The 23,953-nt window shown below is 37.3% G+C and overlaps 1 protein-coding gene across 2 annotated transcripts in view; it reads left to right on the top strand.

The window, feature by feature from the left end:
- Nucleotides 1–23,953, top strand: part of PLPP1 (phospholipid phosphatase 1) — a 114,604-nt gene that overhangs the window by 72,208 nt on the left and 18,443 nt on the right. For both annotated transcript variants that reach the window (XM_059916383.1, XM_059916384.1), the window contains exon 3: nt 749–1,029. In XM_059916383.1, coding sequence (XP_059772366.1) covers nt 749–1,029 — 281 coding nt within the window. The remainder of the gene's footprint in view (nt 1–748; nt 1,030–23,953) is intronic.

Here is a 23,953-nt window from a genome sequence, read left to right as displayed (position 1 = left end):
ACACACTCTAATAGAATCTAGGAAGCATCTGACTCCCATTTTACAAAAGTCAGTGAAAATTAAAGAGGAAGGAATCACTTGAAATGTTGTCTTGGAGAAGGAGAGCATCAGGTGTGTGTTTGGTCTTTTAATGAGACTTGTTAAGGAAGCCAGCCAGCCCTAAATGTCTCCGGAGAGGCAGGACTGGGAGGCCTTGACAGCTGATCTCTGCCCTCTGTACCCTTTGGCCTCTGTGTTTGATCCCTGCTTTTATTATATTGGCTTTTTCCTCTCTGTGAGACTGTTTTACCCTTTTTAACATGATGAATATTTTTGATTCAAAGGAATGTTTGATGCAAATGCAGACTCTGTCAGATAAAAGTACTTATTGTAAGGGATATTCTAATTGGGAAGTTTGTATTCTTTGAAAAACCATGGTTTTTATCCTCCATGATACATCACTGTCTACTTATTAAGGCTCAGTTTAATTGAATATAAGAAAAGAAATAAGGTTTTATTGTTTCAAGGTAGACTTTGAAATTATTTTGGCTTTGCCATTGCTCTGTAAGCAAAATATCAGTTGATCTGATACCTTTTTTTGTGGTCTAGAATTAGATATCCTGTTCTCCATTTGAAAAGGAAAAAAGGGGGGAGGTATTTTTAAAACAAATATTTTATTGTGATTTACCATTTTCTTTTCTATTTTTTACTTTGTTTAAAGTGCCTGGTTGCTGCTTTAACATATTATTTTTCTGTTTTTTTTTTTCAGATGATTGTTGGAGAAACCCTATCTGTTTACTTTAACCTCTTGCACTCGAATTCCTTTATCAGGAATAACTACATAGCCACTATTTACAAAGCCATTGGAACATTTTTATTTGGTGCAGCTGCTAGTCAGTCCCTGACTGATATTGCCAAGTATTCGATAGGCAGACTGCGGCCTCACTTCTTGGATGTTTGTGACCCAGACTGGTCAAAAATCAACTGCAGTGATGGCTACATTGAAAACTTCATATGTCAAGGGAATGCACAAAAAGTGAAGGAGGGCAGGTGCGTGTTAAATTTTTAATGCTTGTTTTATCTTGTGTATTCTTGGAATAGAAGGTTTCAGTGATTGGAAGATGAGCCATCCACTAACTCAGAGAGAGAGAAGATAGTGTAATCACCAGGAGATGAACTGAGATCATGTTTGATCTATTTTCTCTAGTTACTCTTTTTTCCTGTTTTATCCCTATACTCTATTTAAGAGCATTTTAATGCAACTCTTTTCATCTTCAGTGTGTAATAATATAAAATGAACCTTTTAGATCATACAGACCAGGGTCAGCAAACTTTTTCTTAAGGTGCCAGATAATAAATATTTTAGGCTTTGTGGGCCGTATGTTGACTGGTATCCAACTCTGCCTTTGTAGCAGGAAAAAGCAGTCACAGACAGTCCTTGAACAAATGGGTGTAGCTGTGTCCCAGTGAAACTTTATTTATTACATAAACAGTGGCTGCCCTGTGGGTTATAGTTTGCTTACTTCTGATCTAGTCCAACCAGATATGAAGCTCTGCTAGATCTCTTAGTATTCTTAGAGTATATTTTTTGTAAGGTAACTTCATTCATATTTTGATAGCTCTAGGTCCTCAGGTTGCTTTCTTATAACACACTTGTTGGGCTACTTTCTACATCAGGAGCACTGTTTAGACATGAATGAAAGAGAATGTTTGGAATCCAGAAGGTCTAATGCCTTTAATTTATAGATGAGCAGACAGAGGGCCAGTAACATTGAATAAAGCCACTAATTAGTAGCAGAGCCAATTCCTCATCCCAAGTCTCAGAATTATCAATCTTTCCTTTTCTATATGTTTGACCTTCTTGTATTTTAAGATAGCTGTTACCATTTTCCTTTATTTATTCATCCAACAAATACTTTCTCTCAGAAAAACATCCTCTGATTTTTTTTTTTTTAGTGTATGATTCCCAGACACTTTATTGTCCTTGTTAGTTCTTTTGTAAGTCACAGAGGCCTGCTAGTACCCCTCGGTATTTGCATTTAGTGGGGATGAAAAAACACCTTATTTAAGAGTATGCATTATGCTATGTGCTTGGCATTCAGCAGTGAACAAGACAGCTCTGGTGTCTATCTTCATGGAGCTTAGTCTAGCAGGGAAGACTTACATTAAACAAATGTTGACAATGGAATAGAACCTCCCTGTTGATAACAAGGCCAAAGAATAGACAGGCTGTTGAATGGCAAGCTCTGAGGTGATGATATGAGGCCTGATATGGGTGTAAAGTCTTAATGAAGGGGGGAAAGTGACTTAAGTGCTAATTGGTTGAGAAGTAGATAGTGGAAGGTGGTATTGTTGATTTGAGCTTAGGTAAGCAAACATTTTTTATAAGAGGGAAAGAATGGTCCAGAAATGGCTTTGAGGAATGATGAAGATAATCAAGACCAACACTGGACTCTTAAGGTGTGGGATGTAGATATCTCATTCTCTGCTTTGATAGTAATACAGGGCCAAGCAGTGTCCTAGGGAAAGGCTCTTTAATTTAATGACTAGGAGATGTGAAGCTTCAGTGAAGAGTTTGAAGACACAGGGAAATACAGAGGATTTTAACCATAGAATTGGAATTCCAGAATGTACAGTGGAGGAGTTGGGTTGGAAGGGATAATTAGTGGCTTGGCTGAAGAAGAGAAAGCTTATTTTGATAGAGATTGCTTCTAATTTGTTGATCAGTTTGTGAAGAACTGCCATTTTGATATTAAGTCCTTAATCCATGAGTATGGTATATCTTTCCATTTATTTGATGTTCTTTAGTTTCTCTTAGCAATAGTTTTTAGATTTTGGTGTCCATGTCGTGCACACATTTTGTTAAATATATCACTGAGTTTTTAATATTTCTTGATGCTATTATGAAAGGGTTTTAAAATAATTTTTAAATTGATTTCTAGTTGTTATGTTTAGAAATAAAACAAACAAACAAAAAGTTGGTTTTTTTATATGGTTTTATTTGGCCTTTTATCCTATAACCTTGTTAATGTAACTTATTAGTTGGAGTAACTTCTTTTATAGGTTCTTCAAGATTTTCTCTGTTCCTCTTCATACTGTCTGTGAATAAAGAGAGTTATACTTCTTTTTTTCCCTTCTATATTGCCTTTTATTTCTTTTCCTTGCTATATTATACTGGCTAAGACTGCTAATACAATGTTGAAAGAAGTGGTGAGAGCAGATATGCTTGTCTTATTCCTGACCTTAGGTAGAAAGCACTCAGTGTTTCACCATTAAATATATTACCTATGTGTTTTCTGTAGATGTCCTTTATTAGATTTTTGTCATAAGTGTGTGGTTTGTCAGATGCTTTTTCTATGGCTGTTGAGAAGGTCATATTGTTTTTCTTCTTTATTCTCTCAATACAATGTATCCCTTTAATTTTGGAATATTAAAGCAACTTTTCATTCCTGGGAATAAACTCCACTTGGTCATGGTATATGAAATCTTTTTATATTAAGTGGATTCAATTTGCTAATGTTTTGTTAATGATTTTTACTTCTGTGTTCATGAGTGTTATTTGTCTATAGTTTTCTTGTAAAGTTGTTGCCTAGATTTGGTATCAATGTTTGGTATTAAGGTTTGGTAGAATTTGCCAGTAAATACATTTAGACTTGGAGTTTTCTTTGTAGGAATGTTTTTTTGAAAAATGGATGTAGGATTGTCAGGTTATCGCTTTCTTTTTTTTAAAAATTTATTTATTTAATTTATTTGTTTTTGGCTGCGTTGGGTGTTTGTTGCTGTGCGCAGGCTTTCTCTAGTTGCGGCAAGCGGGGACTGCTGTTCATTGCAGTGCATGGGCTTCTCATTGTGGTGGCTTCTCTTGTTGCGGAGCACAGCTCTAGGTGCGTGGGCTTCAGTAGTTGTGGCACGCGGGCTCAGTAGTTGTGGCTCACGAGCTCTAGAGCGCAGGCTCAGTAGTTGTGGCGCACGGGCTTAGTTGCCCTGTGGTATGTGGGATCTTCCCAGACCAGGACTTGAACCCGTGTCCCCTGCATTGGCAGGCGGATTCCTAACCATTGCACCACCAGGGAAGTCCTAGTTATCTCTTTCTTATATGAGCTTTCGTCATTTGCCTTTTAAGGATTTGTCCATTTATCTAAATTATCAAATTTATTGACATCAAGTTGTTCACAGTGTCTCCTCACTGTCCTTTTATTGTTTGTAAGAAGTGTAGAGCAAGCCCCTCTTACATTCCTGCCATTGATAATTTGTGTCTTAATCTCTTTTTTCTGGAGTGGTCTGGCGTGAAGCTTTCAATTTTATTAATCTTTTTATTAGTTTCACTGGTTTCTTTTGGGGTCATTGACTTTATTGTTTTTCTGTATTCAATTTCCTTTATTTCTGCTATTTTATTTACTTCTGCTTGCTTTCAGTTGTATATGCTCTTTTTTGTAGTTTCATAAGGTAGAAACCTAGATCATTAGCTATGTCACAAATTTTGATATATTGTATCTTCATTTTCATTTAACTAAAAATATTTTCTAATTTCCCTTGTGTTTTCCTCTTTGATCTACGGGTTATTTCTTTCTGTAATTTATTTCTGGTTAAATTACATTGTAATCATAGAACATACTTTGTATGATTAGAATGCTTTTAAATTTATTGAGGTTCATTTCATTGCCCAGCATATGATCTGTCCTTGAGAATATACCATGTGCATTTGAAGAGAATGTGTATTCTGCTGTTTTGGGGGTGGAATGTTCTATAGATGTAAATTTGGTCAAGTTGATTGATAGTGTTATTCAAATAATCTATATCTGTATGAATTTTCTACAGAGATGTTTTGTCAGTTATTCTTAGGCGTTTGCAATCTCTATAACTGTTGATTGTTTTTGTTCTTTCCTTTCTGTTAGCTTTTGTTTCATTTATTTTGTGATTCTGCTCTTTGTTGTATAACATTTCTAAATGTTCTTTTTTCCAGCTGTAGGTACCCTTTTCTGTATGAACTGTCTCTCTTTTTTTTGAATTTTTGAATTTTATTTATTTTTTTATACAGCAGGTTCTTATTAGTTGTCTATTTGATACATATTAGTGTATATATGAACTGTCTCTCTTTGTTTCTAGAAATATCCTTTACCTTAAGTCTATTTTGTCTGATAATAATATATAGCCACTCTCGTACTCTCATGTTTTATTGCTTGGATAGTATATATTTTCCATAAGTAAAACTTCTGGTTCATTTGAATCTTTGAATATAAAGTGCGTTTGTTGGATATTTAAAGTATGTAGGTCAGATCTTGTTTATACTTTTTAATCTAGTGTAAAAATCCCTGCTTTTTGATTAGAGTGTTTAATTAATTCACATTTAATGTAATTATCCATTGTGGACTTAGGTCTGCCATTTTGCTCTGTGTTTTCTATTTGTCTCATCTTGCTATCTTTTTTTTAAATTGAGGAATAATTGACATGTAATGTATTATAACATCATATTAGTTTCAGGTGTAATTTCTTTTTTTTCATCTCTTTTGATTTCTTTCTATTCTTATACTGCTTTCTTGTGTATTACACAAATATTTTTTAGTGTAAAATTTTAAGTATTCTACTGACATTTAGTCTAATTTTTTGGTTATTTTTTAGTGTTTCTCTAGTGATTACATCTTTTTGTCATAATTTACTTCAAGTTAATGCTGACTTTTTTAAATTAATTTTTGAATTTTATTTAATTTATTTTTTTATACAGCAGGTTCTTATTAGTCATCAATTTTATACACATCAGTGTATACATGTCAATCCCAGTCGCCCAATTCAGCACACCACCATCCCCAACCCCGCCCCCACCCCCCGCGGCTTTCCCCCCTTGGTGTCCATATGTTTGTTCTCTACATCTGTGTCTCAACTTCTGCCCTGCACACCGGTTCATCTGTACCATTTTTCTAGGTTCCACATAAATGCATTCATATACGATATTTGTTTTTCTCTTTCTGACTTACTTCACTCTGTATGACAGTCTCTAGATCCATCCATGTCTCAACAAATGACTCAATTTCGTTCCTTTTAATGGCTGAGTAATGTTCCACTGTATACATGTACCACAACTTCTTTATCCATTCGTCTGTCGATGGGCATTTAGGTTGCTTCCATGACCTGGCTATTGTAGATAGTGCTGCAGTGAACATTGGGGTGCATGTGTCTTTTTGAATTATGGTTTTCTCTGGGTATATGCCCAGTAGTGGGATTGCTGGATCATATGGTAATTCTATTTTTAGTTTTTTAAGGAACCTCCATAGTGTTCTCCATAGTGGCTGTATCGATTTACATTCCCACCAACAGTGCAAGATGGTTCCCTTTTCTCCACACCCTCTCCAGCATTTGTTGTTTGTAGATTTTCTGATGATGCCCATTCTAACTGGTGTGAGGTGATACCTCATTGTAGTTTTGATTTGCGTTTCTCTAACAATTAGTGATGTTGAGCAGCTTTTCATGTGCTTCTTAGCCATCCGTATGTCTTCTTTGGAGAAATGTCTATTTAGGTCTTCTGTCCATTTTTGGATTGGGTTGTTTATTTCTTTAATGTTGAGCTGCATGAGCTGTTTATATATTTTGCAGATTAATCTTTTGTCCGTTGATTCATTTGCAAATATTTTCTCCCATTCTGAAGGTTGTCTTTTAGTCTTGTTTACGGTTTCATTTGCTGTGCAAAAGCTTTTAAGCTTCATTAGGTCCCATTTGTTTATTTTTGTTTTTATTTCCATTACTCTAGGAGGTGGGTCAAAAAAGATCTGGCTGTGATTTATGTCAAAGAGTGTTCTTCCTATATTTTCCTCTAAGAGTTTTATAGGGTCTGGTCTTACATTTAGGTCTCGAATCCATTTTGAGTTTATTTTTGTGTATGGTGTTAGAGAATGTTCTAATTTCATTCTTTTACATGTAGCTGTCCAGTTTTCCCAGCACCACTTATTGAAGAGACTGTCTTTTCTCCATTGTATATCCTTGCCTCCTTTGTCATAGATTAGTTGACTATAGGTGCGTGGGTTTATCTCTGGGCTTTCTAACTTGTTGCATTGATCTATGTTTCTGTTTTTGTGCCAGTACCATATTGTCTTGATTACTGTAGCTTTGTTAGTATAGTCTGAAGTCAGGGAGTCTGATTCTTCCAGCTCCGTTTTTTTCCCTCAAGACTGCTTTGGCTATTCGGGGTCTTTTGTGTCTCCATACAAATTTTAAGATTTTTTTGTTCTAGTTCTGTAAAAAATGCCATTGGTAATTTGATAGGGATTGCATTGAATCTGTAGATTGCTTTGGGTAGTATAGTCATTTTCACAATATTGATTCTTCCAATCCAAGAACATGTTATATCTCTCCATCTGTTGGTATCATCTTTAATTTCTTTCATCAGTGTCTTATAGTTTTCTGCATACAGGTCTTCTGTCTCCCTAGGTAGGTTTATTCCTAGGTATTTTATTCTTTTTGTTGCAATGGTAACTGGGAGTGTTTCCTTAATTTCTTTTTCAGATTTTTCATCATTAGTGTTTAGGAACGCAAGAGATTTCTGTGCATTAATTTTGTATCCTGCAACTTTACCACATTCATTGATTAGCTCTAGTAGTTTTCTGGTGGCATCTTTAGGATTCTCTATGTATAGTATCATGTCATCTGCAAACAGTGACAGTTTTACTTCTTCTTTTCCAATTGGTATTCCTTTTATTTTTTTTTCTTCTCTGATTGTCATGGCTAGGACTTCCAAAACTATGTTGAATAATAGTGGTGAGAGTGGACATCCTTGTCTTGTTCCTGATCTTAGAGGAAATGCTTTCAGTTTTTCTCCATTGAGAATGATGTTTGCTGTGGGTTTGTCGAATATGGCCTTTATTATGTTGAGGTAGGTTCCCTCTTTGCCCACTTTCTGGAGAGTTTTTATCATAAATGGGTGTTGAATTTTGTCAAAAGCCTTTTCTGCATCTATTGAGATGATCATATGGTTTTTCTTCTTCAATTTGTTAATATGGTGTATCACATTGATTGATTTGCGTATATTGAAGAATCCTTGCATCCCTGGGATAAATCCCACTTGATCATGGTGCATGATCCTTTTAATGTGTTGTTGGATTCTGTTTGCTAGTATTTTGTTGAGGATTTTTGCATCTATATTCATCAGTGATATGGGTCTGTAATTTTCTTTTTTTGTAGTATCTTTGTCTGGTTTTGGTATCAGGGTGATGGTGGCCTCCTAGAATGAGTTTGGGAGTGTTCCTTCCTCTGCAAATTTTTGGAAGAGTTTGAGAAGGATGGGTGTTAGCTCTTCTCTAAATGTTTGATAGAATTCGCCTGTGAAGCCATCTGGACCTGGACTTCTGTTTGTTGGAATATTTTTAATCAGAGTTTCAATTTCATTACTTGTGATTTGTCTGTTCATATTTTCTATTTCTTCCTGGTTCAGTCTTGGAAGGTTATACCTTTCTAAGAATTTGTCCATTTCTTCCAGGTTGTCCATTTTATTGGCATAGAGCTGCTTGTAGTAGTCTCTTATGATGCTTTGTATTTCTGTGGTGTCCCTTGTAACTTCTCCCTTTTCATTTCTAATTTTATTGATTTGAGTCCTCTCCCTCTTTTTCTTGATGAGTCTGGCTAAAGGTTTATCAATTTTGTTTATCTTCTCAAAGAACCAACTTTTAGTTTTATTGATCTTTGCTATTGTTTTTTTGTTTCTATTTCATTTATTTCTGCTCTGATCTTTATGATTTCTTTCCTTCTGCTAACTTTGGGTTTTCTTTGTTCTTTCTCTAGTTCCTTTAGGTGTAAGGTTAGATGGTTTATTTGAGATTTTGCTTGTTTCTTGAGGTAGGCTTGTATAGCTATAAACTTCCCTCTTAGAACTGCTTTTGCTGCATCCCATAGGTTTTGGATGGTCGTGTTTTCATTGTCATTTGTCTCTAGGTATTGTTTGATTTCCTCCTTGATTTCTTCAGTGATCTCTTGGTTATTTAGTAACGTATTGTTTAGCCTCCACATGTTGTGTTTTTTACGTTTTTTTCCCTGTAATTCATTTCTAATCTCATAGCGTTGTGGTCAGAAAAGATGCTTGATATGATTTCAGTTTTCTTAAATTTACTGAGGCTTGATTTGTGACCCAAGATGTGATCTGTCCTGGAGAATGTTCTGTGTGCACTTGAGAAGAAAGTGTAATCTGCTCTTTTTGGATGGAATGTCCTATAAATGTCAATTAAATCTATCTGGTCTATTGTGTCATTTGAAGCTTCTGTTTCCTTATTTATTTTCATTTTGGGTGATCTGTCCATTGGTGTAAGTGAGTTGTTAAAGACCCCCACTATTATTGTGTTAGTGTCGATTTCCTCTTTTATAGCTGTTAGCAGTTGCCTTATGTATTGAGGTGCTCCTATGTTGGCTGCATATATATTTATAATTGTTATATCTTCTTCTTGGATTGATCCCCTGATCATTATGTAGTGTCCTTCCTTGTCTCTTGTAACATTCTTTATTTTAAAGTCTATTTTATCTGATATGAGTATTGCTACTCCAGCTTTCTTTTGATTTCCATTTGCATGGAATATCTTTTTCCATCTCCTCACTTTCAGTCTGAATGTGTTCCTAGGTCTGAAGTGGGTCTCTTGTGGACAGCATATATATGGGTCTTGTTTTTGTATCCATTCTGCAAGCCTGTGTCTTTTGGTTGGAACATTTAATGCTTTCACGTTTAGGGTAATTATCGATATGTATGCTCCTATGACCATTTTCTTAATTGTTTTTGGTTTGTTTTTGTAGGTCCTTTTCTTCTCTTGTGTTTCCCACTTAGAGAAGTTCCTTTAGCATTTGTTGTAGAGCTGGTTAGGTGGTGCTGAATTCTCTTAGCTTTTGCTTGTCTGTAAAGCTTTTGATTTCTCCATGGAATCTGAATGAGATCCTTGTCGGGTAGAGTAATCTTGGTTGTAGTTTCTTCCCTTTCATCACTTTAAGTATATCATGCCACTCCCTTCTGGCTTGTAGAGTTTCTGCTGAGAAATCAGCTGTTAATCTTATGGGAGTTCCCTTGTATGTTATTTGTCGTTTTTCCCTTGCTGCTTTTAATAATTTTTCTTTGTTTTTAATTTTTGCCAATTTAATTACTGTGTGTCTCGGCGTGTTTCTCCTTGGGTTTATCCTGTATGGGACTCTCTGCACTCCCTGGACTTGGGTGGCTATTTCCTTTCCCATGTTAGGAATGTTTTCGACTATAATCTCTTCAAATATTTTCTCTGGTCCTTTCTCTCTCTCTTCTCCTTCTGGGACCCCTATAATGCGAATGTTGTTGTGTTTAATGTTGCCCCAGAGTTCTCTTAGGCCGTCTTCATTTCTTTTCATTCTTTTTTCTTTATTCTGTTCCGCAGCACTGAATTCCACCATTCTGTCTTCCAGGTCACTTATCCGTTCTTCTGCCTCAGTTGTTCTGCTATTGATTCCTTGTAGTGTAGTTTTCATTTCAGTTATTGTATTGTTCATCTCTGTTTGTTTGTTCTTTATTTCTCCTAGGTTTTTGTTAAACATTTCTTGCACCTTCTCGATATTTGCCTCCATTCTTTTTCCGAGGTCCTGGATCATCTTCACTATCATTATTCTGAATTCTTTTTCTGGAAGGTTGCTTATCTCCACTTCATTTAGTTGTTTTTCTGGCGGTTTATCTTGTTCCTTTATCTGGTACATAGCCCTCTGCCTTTTCATCTTGTCTGTCTTTCTGTGAATGTGGTTTTTGTTCCACAGGCTGCAGGATTGTAGTTCTTCTTGCTTCTGCTGTCTGCCCTGTGGTGGATGAGGCTATCTAAGAGGCTTGTGCAAGTTTCCTGATGGGAGGGACTGGTGGTGGGTAGAGCTGACTGTTGCTCTGGTGGTCGGAGCTCAGTAAAACTTTAATCTGCTTGACTGTTGATGGGTGGGGCTGGGTTCCCTCCCTGTTGGTTGTTTGGCCTGAGGCAACCCAACACTGGAGCCTACCTGGGCTCTTTGGTGGGGCTAATGGTGGACTCTGGGAGGGCTCACGCCAAGGAGTACTTCCTAGAACTTCTGCTGCCAGTGTCCTTGTCCCCACGGTGAGCCACAGCCACCCTCCCGCCTCCGCAGGAAACCCTCCAACACTAGCAGGTAGGTCTGGTTCAGTCTCCCCTGGGGTCACTGCTCCTTCCCCTGTGTCCCGATGTGCATACCACTTTGTGTGTGCCCTCCAAGAGTGGCGTCTCTCTTTCCCTCAGTTCTGTCGAAGTCCTGCATTCAAATCCGAGTAGCCTTCAAACTCTCTGATTCTCTAGGAATTCCTCCTCCTGTTGCTGGACTCGCAGGTTGGGAAGCCTGACGTGCGGCTCAGAACCTTCACTCCAGTGGGTGGACTACTGTGGTATAAGTGTTCTCCAGTCTGTGAGTCACCCACCCAGCAGTTACGGGATTTGATTTTATTGTGATTGCGCCCCTCCTACCATCTCATTGTGGCTTCTCCTTTGTCTTTGGATGTGGGGTATCTTTTTTGGTGAGTTCCAGTGTCTTCCTGTCGATGATTGTCCAGCAGCTCGTTGTGATTCTGCTGTTCTCACAAGAGGGAGTGAGAGCACGTCCTTCTACTCTGCCATCTTGGTTCGTCTAAACAATGCTGACTTTCTTATGGCAAAATTAGCCCTTTGTATACAGTATAGCTCTGTGCCCCCAGCCTCCACATGCTTTGGGTTATTACTGTCATATATATTACATCTGTATACATTATAAACTCAACAAAATTGTGTTGTAATTTTTGCTTTAAACAGTCACGTTTAAAGAAATTAATAGAAGAAATTAAGTGAAAGTCTCTTTAATGATTAGGAGACGTAGTGAATCTTCAGTGAAGAGTTTAAAGATACAGGAAAATACAGGTTTCTATGTTTATAGAACTGGATTTCCAGAGTGCCCAGTGGAGGGTTTGGAATTCCAGTTACCATCTGGTGTAATTTCTCTCAGGCTGAAGAAATTTCTTTAGTATTTTCGTGGCTCAGGTTTGCTAGCAACAAATTCTCAGCTTTTTTTTTTTGTCTGGAAATACCTTTTCTTTGCTTTAATTTTTCAAGAATAATTTTGCTGGATATAAAATTCTTTGGTATTTTCCTTCCCAAATTTTGTAATATGTCATTGCACAGTCTTCTGGTTTCTATCGTTTCTGATGAGAAATAATCTGTTAGTTATATTCCCCTTTATGTGATGTATTATTTTCTCTCATACTGCTTTTGTTAATTTTACTGTTTTGTGTCTAGGTATGGTTCTGTCTTTATATTTGTACTACTCAGAGTTTGTTGAGCTTCTTTATAGGTTTCACCATTCTAGTCTTAGTTCAGTACTTTTTCATCAAGCACTATGCCTGTGTCTTTGAGAATATCTTTCCTACATTAACCAACAGAAAATAGACAGGAAAACTCGAATGTTTTTCTCTCAGCCAGGGAATTTAAGAAAGTCACTGTGGTGATGAGTGTTTACCTAAACTCCAGAAAATGTTTTTGTAAATGCTTCTTAAAGTACACAAATTCATTACACATGTATTGTTTTTCTGGTTCAGGTACATAAATCTTAACTCAAACTTTTTTTGTGACCTATCTTATTGAGAGATTTTTCTTTCTTATACAAGCCACTTGGACAAAATTTGAAGTAATATAATTTAGTTAAAATGGTATTAAAAGAATTACATTTTTCAGTCCATATGTGTCATCCTCTCTATCTCTTCCTAGTGTACCCAAATTGGCCAATGTGTACTATTACTCTCATTGTACTTTTGACTTAAGTACACTTGGGTTTTTTACCCATCATCATTTCACATTTCTACATCAACCCACAAGCAGTTTTCCACTTAAAGTCCTATGTAAAGGTCAGGAAAACAATCTCCTCCAAAGCAGTATGAATATCTGGATAACTCAAATTGCAAAGCTATGTATATTGCAAATAATTATTTTATTATTTTTTTTAAACCCTTCAAAGACTTCCCATCACTCTTTTTTCTTTTTTAAAATTTATTTATTTATTTATTTATTTATTTATTTATTGTTGGCTGTGTTGGGTCTTCGTTGCTGCGCGCGGACTTCCTCTAGTTGCGGCAAGCGGGGGCTACTCTTTGTTGCAGTGCGTGGGCTTCTCATTGCAGTGGCTTCTCTTGTTGCGGAGCACGGGCTCTAGGCACACGGACTTCAGTAGTTGTGGCACGTGGCCTCAGTAGTTGTGGCTCATGGGCTCTAGAGCACAGGCTCAGTAGTTGTGGTGCACGGGCTTAGTTGCTCCGCGGCATGTGGGATCTTCCTGGACCAGGGCTCGAACCCATGTCCCCTGCATTGGCAGGCAGATTCTTAACCACCGCACCACCAGGGAAGTCCCGCAAATAATTATTATCTATAGTTTTCAATGAAGAACATCTGTTAGTAAGTTTTGGGGTTCTGAAACAAGGATAAAGGAAAATCAAACATAGAAATGAAATTTTAAGAAAACTGTATCTTATGAGAAAAATGTGATTTCCATCAGTGTTTCCAGAATGAATTAGTTGTTGCTGGTTTCAGAGCTGTATAACTTCGGTACATAACTGTGGCTTTGTGTTGCTGTTCTATTGTGGAGCATAGTTTGGTTGGATACAGACTTTCCTATTCCTTTTCTCTTGAATTTTAAAGTCAGGATGCCAAGAATGCAAAAACATTTCAGTCTAGAACCGTCTATAAGTTTATTAGGAGTATGGTGTAATCTGCTCTTTTATTTATCTCCACAGCCTGCCCCCTGTAAGTTTTTAATTATAAAATTATAATGTTTGATAGAGGGAAGAGAACATAGGCACCCAAAATGAGTCATTTTTGTTGACTATAAATGAGTCAGAGTTACATCTTAGGATGAGAGTACCCTTTTGCAACTTTGGTTTTTGGTCTTGATTTTTTTCTCATTTGTTCTCTTATTTCTTTTTCTCTTTCTCCCTCCTCCCTTCTTGCTCATGTGTACACTTTTGTGCTGTCTGATATCACTGATGTTGCACGACTTTTACTGGGCTTCATTTGTGGTGACCATTGGGTCCTAACATAGAAGTGAGAACATAATGGACTAGAATGGAATAATTGTAATATCCAGAGAGTCCTATTCATTGTTTAAAATCAATACCCTTGAATTTACTATGAAATAAAAGGGGCTTATAACTGTAACAGTAGGACTTCCAGCTGCTGTTGCTTGTGCCAATGAGAATAGCATTGCTCTCAGTTTTTGAAAAAAAATTACTGACGATCCCAGATAGTTCAGACCTGTATCTCCCTTCGGAGGTCGAGATTCTCTTTAGAGAATCAGTGGCTCTCACACATCAGTGGTTCATTAGAATCACCTGGAAGGTTTGTTAAAACAGATTTCTGGGGCTTCATCTCCAAGTGTTTGATTCAGAAGGTTTGGGGTAGGGTCTGAAAATTTGTATTTCTAACAAGTTCCCAGATGCTGCTGCTGTGTTGATCTTGGGACCACACTTTGAGAACCACTGCTTTATATCACCTGTATATGGGAACACGACCTTGCATGACATCTCAGGCTGTGAGAGCTGATATTCACCCTATAGGGTGAATTTAAGATTGTGCACAGTGAGCTGGTCTGTTTATGATAATACAGTATAGAAACTATTGGCTTCTTTGAGAGATTTACTTTTTTTCTGGCTTTTATTTAAATTATATTTATTTAGAATAAACTCAGTGTTCCTGATCAATTCCTAGTGACTGATCTCTGGCTGTGTGAATCAGATATTCAGCACAAAGTTGTTTCTGTTTGGATTATAGCAGCTTATATTGCTTAGACGTTTAATTGCAATATGTTTGGTCGAGTGGGAGAAATAATTTTCCTTTTCTCTCTCTCTCTCTCTTTATTTATTTACTTATTTACTTATTTATTTATTTATTTATTTATGGCTGCATTGGGTCTTTGTTGCTGCGCGCAGGCTTTCTCTAGTTGCAGTGAGCAGGGGCTACTCTTCTTTGTGCTGCGCGGGCTTCTCACTGTGGTGGCTTCTCTTGTGGAGCACGGGCTCTAGGCGCGTGGGCTTCAGTAGCTGTGGCTCGCGGGCTCAGTAGTTGTGGCTCACGGGCTCTAGAGTGCAGGCTCAGTAGTTGTGGCACACGGGCTTAGTTGTTCCGAGGCATGTGGGATCTTCCCGGATCAGGTCTCGAACCCTTGTCCCCTGCATTGGCAGGCTGATTCTTAACCACTGCGCCCCCAGGGAAGTCCCTCCTTTTCTTTTTGTAATGCAGCCCACATGCAGGTAAATAAAGCTGAAGTTTGAGGGTGTGCCTTCTGTAATAGTGAAAAACCATTGTAACTAGACTGGCTGGCTGTGGTACTAAGTACCTGGTAAAACCTGCTTTATACTTTGAGAGAATGGCTTCTTCTGTGTAGCCTAATTGTAAACATCACTGGATAAGCCTTTATGCCTTCAAAAAGATTCATTTGTTCAGGCTGATCTGTATTTCTCAAGCATGTGTGTATCAGTAAACTAAACAACCTTCTTTTTAGTCATATCTGTATGGAAATATCAATGTATAGAATGAAAGAGAGGATGATTTTAAAAGATCCTTCACTCTAAGAGCATTAGTATTAGTGTATTTAATAGGAGGTGACTTCAAGGCCAGCACCTCTTTCCACCTCCTCTGTTCTGAATAGCAAGCAGTACCTGACAGTTTAGGTTGTAGCTGTGACTGCTTGTTCACCCCCATACCACCCTGACTCTTTTTGCCCCTGTGTTTCTCACATTTAGCCACATTGGAATCATGTGGACAGTTTGTTAAAATAACAGACTGCTGGGCCTCACCCTCAGAGTTTCTGATTCAGTGGGTCTGGGGTGGGGCTCAAGACTTTGCATTTCTAAAAAAGTGTTCCCAGATGGTGCTTTGGCTGCTGATCTGAGAACCACTGCTTCAGCGTATTCCAGGGAGTTACTGGAATTCAACTAATACCTATTACTTGTAAGTCCTAGTTAGTGTAAGCGCTACCAAGGTGTGCCTGTTGCTCTTGTGGTGCCCACTACGTAGGAGCTGAGACATGTTTGGAGATTGTGTGGGTGATAGAAAGTGATACGTGCCTTAAAGGAGTGAAGATAAAATGCTACATGAAATCAGAGGGTGGTAATACTACTTCTAGTAGAGGAGGCATTTTGGAGGATGAGTAAGGTTTGAATGTGTAGAATTGGGAAGGAATATATCTCAGGTCCAGGGAGCAACATGATTAAAGGCTGGAGACTTAAGAGTATACAAGCAGTATTTTATTAGACTTAGTTTCAGTATAACCTGTTTGATTTTTGGGGTTTTGTTTGTTAAATTATAAAGGCAGTCTGGGGCATTTAAAGCTAAGGAAACGTTTCCTCTTTGATTAGAAAATGAAAATGTAGTTGTACAACATGATACCTAATTTTTATGCAAAATTCTGATTTAGCCTGTGTTGCATTCATGCATTCCATATAATTTTATCTGTTTTAATGTGGAAATAAAAGCAAAGGATTTTCCCCCCTTAGATTTAACTTGGTGCCTCATTCTTTTTCCTGAGAGGCGGAAAGAGTTGAGTCTACGTGTGACTCTGTTTTGGCTGAGGTGCAAGTTTGCAAAGATATGAAAGAGCCTTTCTTCACTTTCTGTGACTCCGTGCCACTATTTATTGGTAAATATTTGTATACCATAATTTATTTTAAAAACAATCAAACATCCTATCCCCAGCACACACCAGACTAGCAATACTCTTAAGTTTTAGATGTTTGACATTTCATTCTATTCCCCTCCTTCCCTTTTAAATGCTTGTTTAGAGAATTAATTATGAACAAATCCATCAGCTTTTTGAATTACCCCTTGGATTTTCTTCTCAGTTTTTGAATTAGAATGTAGGTCTTGCAATGGATATATTAAGATGACACATATCCTTGGGTTTTAATAAATCAACCAGTGCTTTATATTAAATGTTAAAAGGCTACTAAATCATATTAATATGTCATCAGCTGATTACTTCATACTGATGCTTTGTACCTTCTCCTTAGAACTCTTGAATTCCACATTGCCACCTTTGAAATATGAAAAAAAATGTTTCATAGATATATTAGTGAGTACTTTTTCCAGATTAAAATATAATGATAAACCCCATGGATCAAGTGGTAAAGTGTAAGTTTTCATTCAAAATAAATGTGAACGATACCCTTAGCTATTTTCCTCTAATAGCAAATAAATATTTTTATTGAGAGGTAGGAAGTAAGTTGAATTTGTGAACAGCAAAACAAGCCTAACGTATGGGTTTTATTAGCTACATATTCAAAGAATTGAAATCTGCATTTGAGTGATTTTTAAATAAAACACAGTATTTTTCTGTTTTAAGTAGGTTTTGTGATAAAAAGAGAAGATGGAAAACAGGAAAAGCATCATCATTCCCTTGGATGTGACTATCTTCAAAAAGTACCCAAACTGTTGACTTAATCCTGAGTGTATTCCTACTTGAGGTCAAAATTACTTTTCTTCTCATTTCTCTCCCTTTGCCATTGAAAGTGTGGTTCTCTGCTCTGATCAGCAGGCTGGGTGTCACCTGGGAGCTTGTTAGACATGCAGAGTCTTGCATCCCAGCATTGGCCCTACCCGTAACCTCTCCATTTTGAACAAGGTCTCCGTACATTAGTTTGAGGAGCAAGCCCTGCTCTGTCTTGTGACTTTGCTGTACCAAATGGCACTAGTCTCACCTGGACCAGCTGATTTCCTAACAGGTTACTACTGGTCAGTAACGTAATGACTTCTAGGTGCCTGGATCTTGCCTTTCTTGTGATGCTGTTCTCTACTGAATAAGTAGACAGAAAAAGCTTGTGTTGCTGTGGGATTTTTAACGCTACTCTTTTGGGAGAGTGAGGTCTGGGAAGACACTAGATAACATTATCTAATAACGTTACTATTCATTTATATAATAAATGAGCTTAACATGTATGTACTTGGCTAACTTTTTCTTTTATTTTTTCTTATGTAATCTATTGCAGCTGCAATATTTTGCTTCTCAGGTAATGTTTGGAAATTTATGAAGAAGTTGGGCAGTTTTCAAGATTTTGTTTTATTGAAGGATAGAAATGAATCTTTTAAAAATTGAGAAAATTCTTCATATAGGCAATGGAAAGTAGCATTCAGACAATACATAAAACCTTTTTCCTTATTTGTCAACCCTTGTTGTTTTGCTTTGGGTTTTGGCCACTTACATTTGCTTTGAGAATGCTTTTAAAAAACTTAAATTGTTTTCTATTTACAACAGAATATATCTGTCACTTCATCATTGTGGATATCATCTGCTCCACTAATCTGATTGCTTTTGATTGTAAAGTAAAAAAGGTCTCTGGACATTTTACACACATTATTAAAATGTTTGCCAGATGTGTTGGGAAACATGCATTAGGTACTGTATGTTTAAGCTCGTAACATTTTGACATTGAAACTCCTAATTCCCCTGAACTTTGATGATAAAGTCAGAATTCCTAACCACTGTAAGGGGAAACACAGCAGAGGGCAATGCTGTTAAAATCAGATAATTTATCGTATGTGGCTTGCTACAATTTATTGGCATAGACTAAGCTAAGCATAGCATTTAATTACATGATGAAATTATCATGCAAAGATAACATATTTTCCTTAGTTTTATTTTATGCATTTTGTTCAGTACAAGTAACAAGACACAAGATTGCTGAGGTGTACTTCTTGTGGATGGTGGGGGGATGGGCAGAAAAGGTGGATTTGTATATAATGTTTAAAATATGAAAAGTGTAAGAATTTAATATTTTCTGGGATAATTAAATAAAAATGATTATTCAAGAGATTAGATTCTACTTTAGCTTAAAAAAATAAATTGAGCACCTACCCTGTGCATGATAATGGTGTTGGGTGTTAGGGATACAAGATGAATTAAGATGTGATCTCAGCCAGGGAGGATGGGAGTTTACCAGCAATTTTTCTTTTGTTTAGCTGTACCTTCCGAATTTTTATAATGAACATATCTTATGTAATAAAAAAAATACAGAAATTCCTATTTAAAAAGTCTTGTTCCACCCCTACCCATCTGATATATTGGAGGAAGAGAGTACAGTTATAGATGATTTTACTGTAAGAAGGTTGGTGCTAAGACAGACGTGTTCATTGAGTGCTGATGATTTCTCCTTTGTAGAGAAAGAAAGGGCAGTAACTTCAACCTAGCTGTTCAAGAAAGGTTTCTTGGAGGAAACAGTGGCTCTCATATAATAATTATTAAAGAAAAGTGGGAAGCCCAGGCCAGGCAGAGGGACGAATAAGCGCAGAGAGTGTGAAACATGGTGTGTGCTGGGAAATTTAAGTAGTTTTGTAGCAGATGAGAGATTGGTGGGGCTTATGAAGGGTCTGTTATTCAGCAGTTTGTGCTCATGAAGGGTTTGAAACAGGAGAGTAACTCTGTTTTTATACTTGTAAAAAATATTTAGCTTTCCTCCACTTAATTCTAATCTAAATATATACTAAAATGGGTAATTTTAGCAGGAATCGATATAATTTTCTTTTCTCTTAACAGCAGAAGGAGTTGAGATACTAAAGGAAATGTGACTTTTCTGCTTTTCTCCATCATGTAGAAAGAAAGGTTTCTCTAAGTGGCACTCTGCTAGTCCTGTAGCCTGAGCTCTACTGATATAATCTGGTCTAATCTGAAAGGAACCAAGAGTGACCTGTCTGGCCAGCTTCCTGTTGGGCTCTAATAATTTTACATCTATGTGGGCCTTTGTCTCTTCTCTTGCCACTGGCAGTGTCTGCTTCAGCTCAGATCTAAAGTTCTGCATTGGTGCGGTTCTAAAGACAGTTTTATTGATGTCTTGAGCCTCATCCTTCCTGACCCTGGTGCCCAAGGGTTGGTGGTGATTTCATGTTCTGTGTTAGGGCTGGAAGTGGAGCGTTCTAGCTAGGTGCTAATAGGTTTTCTTGGCCTTGGTGTTGTCTTTTTGGGGGAGGGCTTAAACTAAAAATCTCTCCATCTTGCCTCTAGCTAGCAATCCTGCCTCTTAAAAAAGATAAACAATGTTGAAAGTGATTTAGAACTGTCTCTTCCTTCTGTCTTACTCTGAAATCTTTTCCCTTTTAGCCAGTAGTCTCCTTGTTCAACTGTTTTCAAAAGGAGGTTGGTAGGCAAGGTATTATTAGTTGCCGCGTCGGAATACTTCACACTGTGTCCTTTGTTTAATCTACCGCTTGCCGCTTGTTTCCTTTTTAACTGGCTTAGATAAGGTGGCTTAGGTGATTTGGAGTCTTTTTGCACCAGGTCATGAATTTTCCCCCATGCCAAAGGAAACTTGTGACCTCTCTTCCCCTAGTTAGTGCACCTATGCATGTTTTACCCTTTGTCATACCAACTCTCTCCTCATCTGTTGTTAGAGTCACACAGTTTCCCTGATGAGAGTTTGGAACCATTTCTTCCCGTCACCTGATATTCAAGACACGCGCAGTTCTACTTTCCTTTATCTGAAGGTTCTCAGCAACTTCCTACTTTCCAGATTCCTGCGTTTTGCAAGATTCTTCCCTAGACACAAGACACATGATCATTTGTTTTTAGTCATCAAATGGTTCATTAAATCAAGAGTTAAAAATACCCTATGCATGTACTAATTGTCTCCTACTTTTTTTCTCCTTTTTTTCATTTTCCGTGGTCCTGCTGGCTTCTCTCCCTTAAGTTTCATGATCTAATATCTGTGGATATTTGATTGTTTGGTATATGATTAACTGATGTTAGTGGCTATGCAGTGGTGTTTGATGCTTTAATATTAATGAGTAAAATTGAATAGTAACATGTGACTTATTTCAGATAGGCATATTACTTTTATGTATAAAGTGGCTTGGTTAAAATTGACCCCATATAATGTGGCATAGCTTTATATAGAAATATAATAAAATCATGGTAAAAATAATTCAAGGAATGTATGACAGGGTTTTTGCTGCTGATGAAATAAGTTTTCAATCTCTGGGTGGTTCAAGGATATAAGATGAATTTACATTATTTTTTGTTGTATTTTATTTAAATTAAATTGGTTGGGATCACCTTATGTTCCTCCACCATTTATTACCTTTGTCTTTGTATCCTTTAGAGCAGAGATACTCTGCAGTTCTTGCATTTCTAGATAGTCTGATCTCTTTAAAAAATCTTCCTTCTTCAAACACTCAGTATTAAACTAACATGTGTATTGGCTCTGTTACTTGTAATAACCAGAGTTAATATACTGAATTTCAGTGGTTTTAAATTATGTGCATATTTTTTTTATTGGAAACACAACTTGTGATATTTAAAAATACACATAAATGTCCAAACATTTGATTGAAAGATGTGAAAACAGGCTTCTAGGGCCTGAGTCACTGCTGGGTTCTGGGCATGAACTTATAGGTAGAGAGCTGCTTTTGTTTTTGTTTTTTAAATAAGGACAAAGTTTATTTTTTTAAACTTTATTTATTTATTGGTTGATTTTTGGCTGTGTTGGGTCTTCATTGCTTTGCGTGGGCTTTCTCTAGTTGCGGTGAGCCGGGGCTATTCCTTGTTGCGGTGCGCGGGCTTCTCATTGTTGTGGCTTCTCCTGTTGCAGAGCATGGGCTCTAGGCGCCTGGGCTTCAGTAGTTGCGGCACGTGGGCTCAGTAGTTGTGGCTCACAGGCTCTAGAGCACAGGCTTAGTAGTTGTGGCGCATGGGCTTAGTTGCTCCGAGGCATGTGGGAATCTTCCCGGGCCAGGGCTTGAACCCGTGTTCCCTGCATTGGCAAGCGGATTCTTAACCTCTGCGCCACCAGGGAAGTCTCGGGGAGCTGCTTTTTTACTCCAAGTAGTAGCATGGTTGGCAGAGAAGCTCTCAGGGAAACTATTGCTCAGGAAGAGGAGTTTGGGGTGGGGTGTGTGTGTTTTTGTGTGTGTGTGTGTGTGTGTGTGTGTAGTGGGGAAGAGGTTTGTAGGAAATTTATAGCAAGCATATTGAAGATACTTTGATTACCATTTAAAATATTTTCATATATATATATATTATCCCTATAATAACAGGTTGTGTTTCTAATATCATTACTGTAAAATGTGAAAGTTTTTTTTTTTTAATCCCCATTTGATAGTTTTCCCCAGAGCCACTGTTAACAGTTTGTGTATCCTTTCTGTTGTTTTCTATGTATTTTTACATTAAATGTGAAATATAGTTTTATGTGGTTTACATAAATGACATTTTAAAATATATCCTGGAGATAATTTTTTGTCGGTTCACATAGAGTTACTTAATTCCTTCTAGCTGATTTGTAGTATTCAGAAAAACAGTGATAGAATCATCTCTTGGGTCCTTGAGTTGCCAGCAGTGTTGCAGCAAACATCTTTGTGCTGGTGCTGTGTTTCTCTAGGATGCCTTGATGCCTTGAAGTGGAATTACATATAGATAGATACATTTAGATAGATGTTGCCAGACCACCCTCTTAGAAGTGTGTGCTTGTATCAATTGAGTATGAAAGTATTAATTTGTCCCATTTTATAGCCTACTTGAGTCCCCAAGTATCTTAGATGTGAGTTTTTTTAAGATAATAACTTGATATCTCATTGCTTAAGTGTTTAGTAACAGTTATTGGTTTTACAAATCCTTTTGAAATAAAGTAGGATGAATATGGGGAAATTGTTCATTAAGGGTCATTCCTCCTATGTACCGTTGTGTGGGACATATTTTAACTTTTTTACTGGATCAGTCCATGTTTAAAGGTTATCACAGAAGGGAAATTTAACATGTCCTTCAAGTTAATTTGCTGTTATGTAAACTTTATAATCAGGAAATAACGTTTGGAGAAAATGCCCCATTTTGCAATTTGACTTCCTTTTATTTGGTCTTTATAGCATACAAAGAACAAATTAGTATTCTCTTAAGATGATTATTTGCACGTAGATGACATTTATTTTGTCACAGATCGTCTCAGTTCTTCCTCATATAGTCACACATGTTGCCATGTATAAGCAGCGACCCCTGTTCTTTCTGATGGGTGCGCCCTGCCTGGAGGCGGCAGGGTTAACGTTGACGCTGCGCTTGCCTGCCATTCACAGGGGTGGACTCATGGTACGGTGGGAAAGAGTTGGGAAGATGCAGATTTAAACCTCAAAGTGATGTGACTTTTGAGCTAGTTGCTGAACCTCTGGGAGGTTCCGTTTTCTCTATGTGTAAAATAGGATTGACAGTTCCTATTACGGGGGTTTTTGTAAAGAGTGGAAATTCTGTGTATTAAGTACCTGAACATAGAAGGTACTCAATAGCTTGTCACCATTAACAGTCTTTTGACAACCTTTCTGCTTTAGAACGCTTTAGGAAGCAATTTTAGGATGAATTTTAGGAGAAAAAAGGAAGTTCTCCTAATTGCAACAGAGCCACTTTGGCATACCCAGTGAACTGGTGGAATAGTAATAATTGGAAACATTTGTGAGTGCTGGCCACTTTATAATTAAAAACAAACTGTTTTTGCCAAACTATTGTGTCTCCTAGTAGAGCAGTTTATTTTCGATAACATTTTATTGGTTCTAAGTCTTGTTTAAAAAAAGATTGCTTCTAAAGACGCAGACGTAGAGAATGGACTTGAGGACATGGGGAGGGGGAAGGGTAAGCTGGGATGAAGTGAGAGAGTGGCATGGACATATATACACTCCCAAATGTAAAACAGATAGCTAGTGGGAAGCAGCCACATAGCACAGGGAGATCAGCTCGGTGCTTTGTGACCACCTAGAGGGATGGGATAGGGAGGGTGGGAGGGAGACGCAAGAAGGAGGAGATATGGGGATATATGTATATGTACAGCTGATTCACTTTGTTGTAAAGCAGAAACTAACACACCATTGTAAAGCAATTATACTCCAATAAAGATGTTAAAAAAAAAAAGATTGCTTCTATTTCTGGCAATATGGAGGATTAGAAATGCTTACTGATACAGTTCAACTAAACATGCTAGATGATATAGCACACATATACATATGCACATGTTTGTATTATATAT

This window comes from Balaenoptera ricei, chromosome 3, assembly GCF_028023285.1.
Source record: "Balaenoptera ricei isolate mBalRic1 chromosome 3, mBalRic1.hap2, whole genome shotgun sequence".
NCBI lineage: Eukaryota > Metazoa > Chordata > Mammalia > Artiodactyla > Balaenopteridae > Balaenoptera > Balaenoptera ricei.
This window is presented reverse-complemented; position numbering and strand designations above follow the sequence as displayed.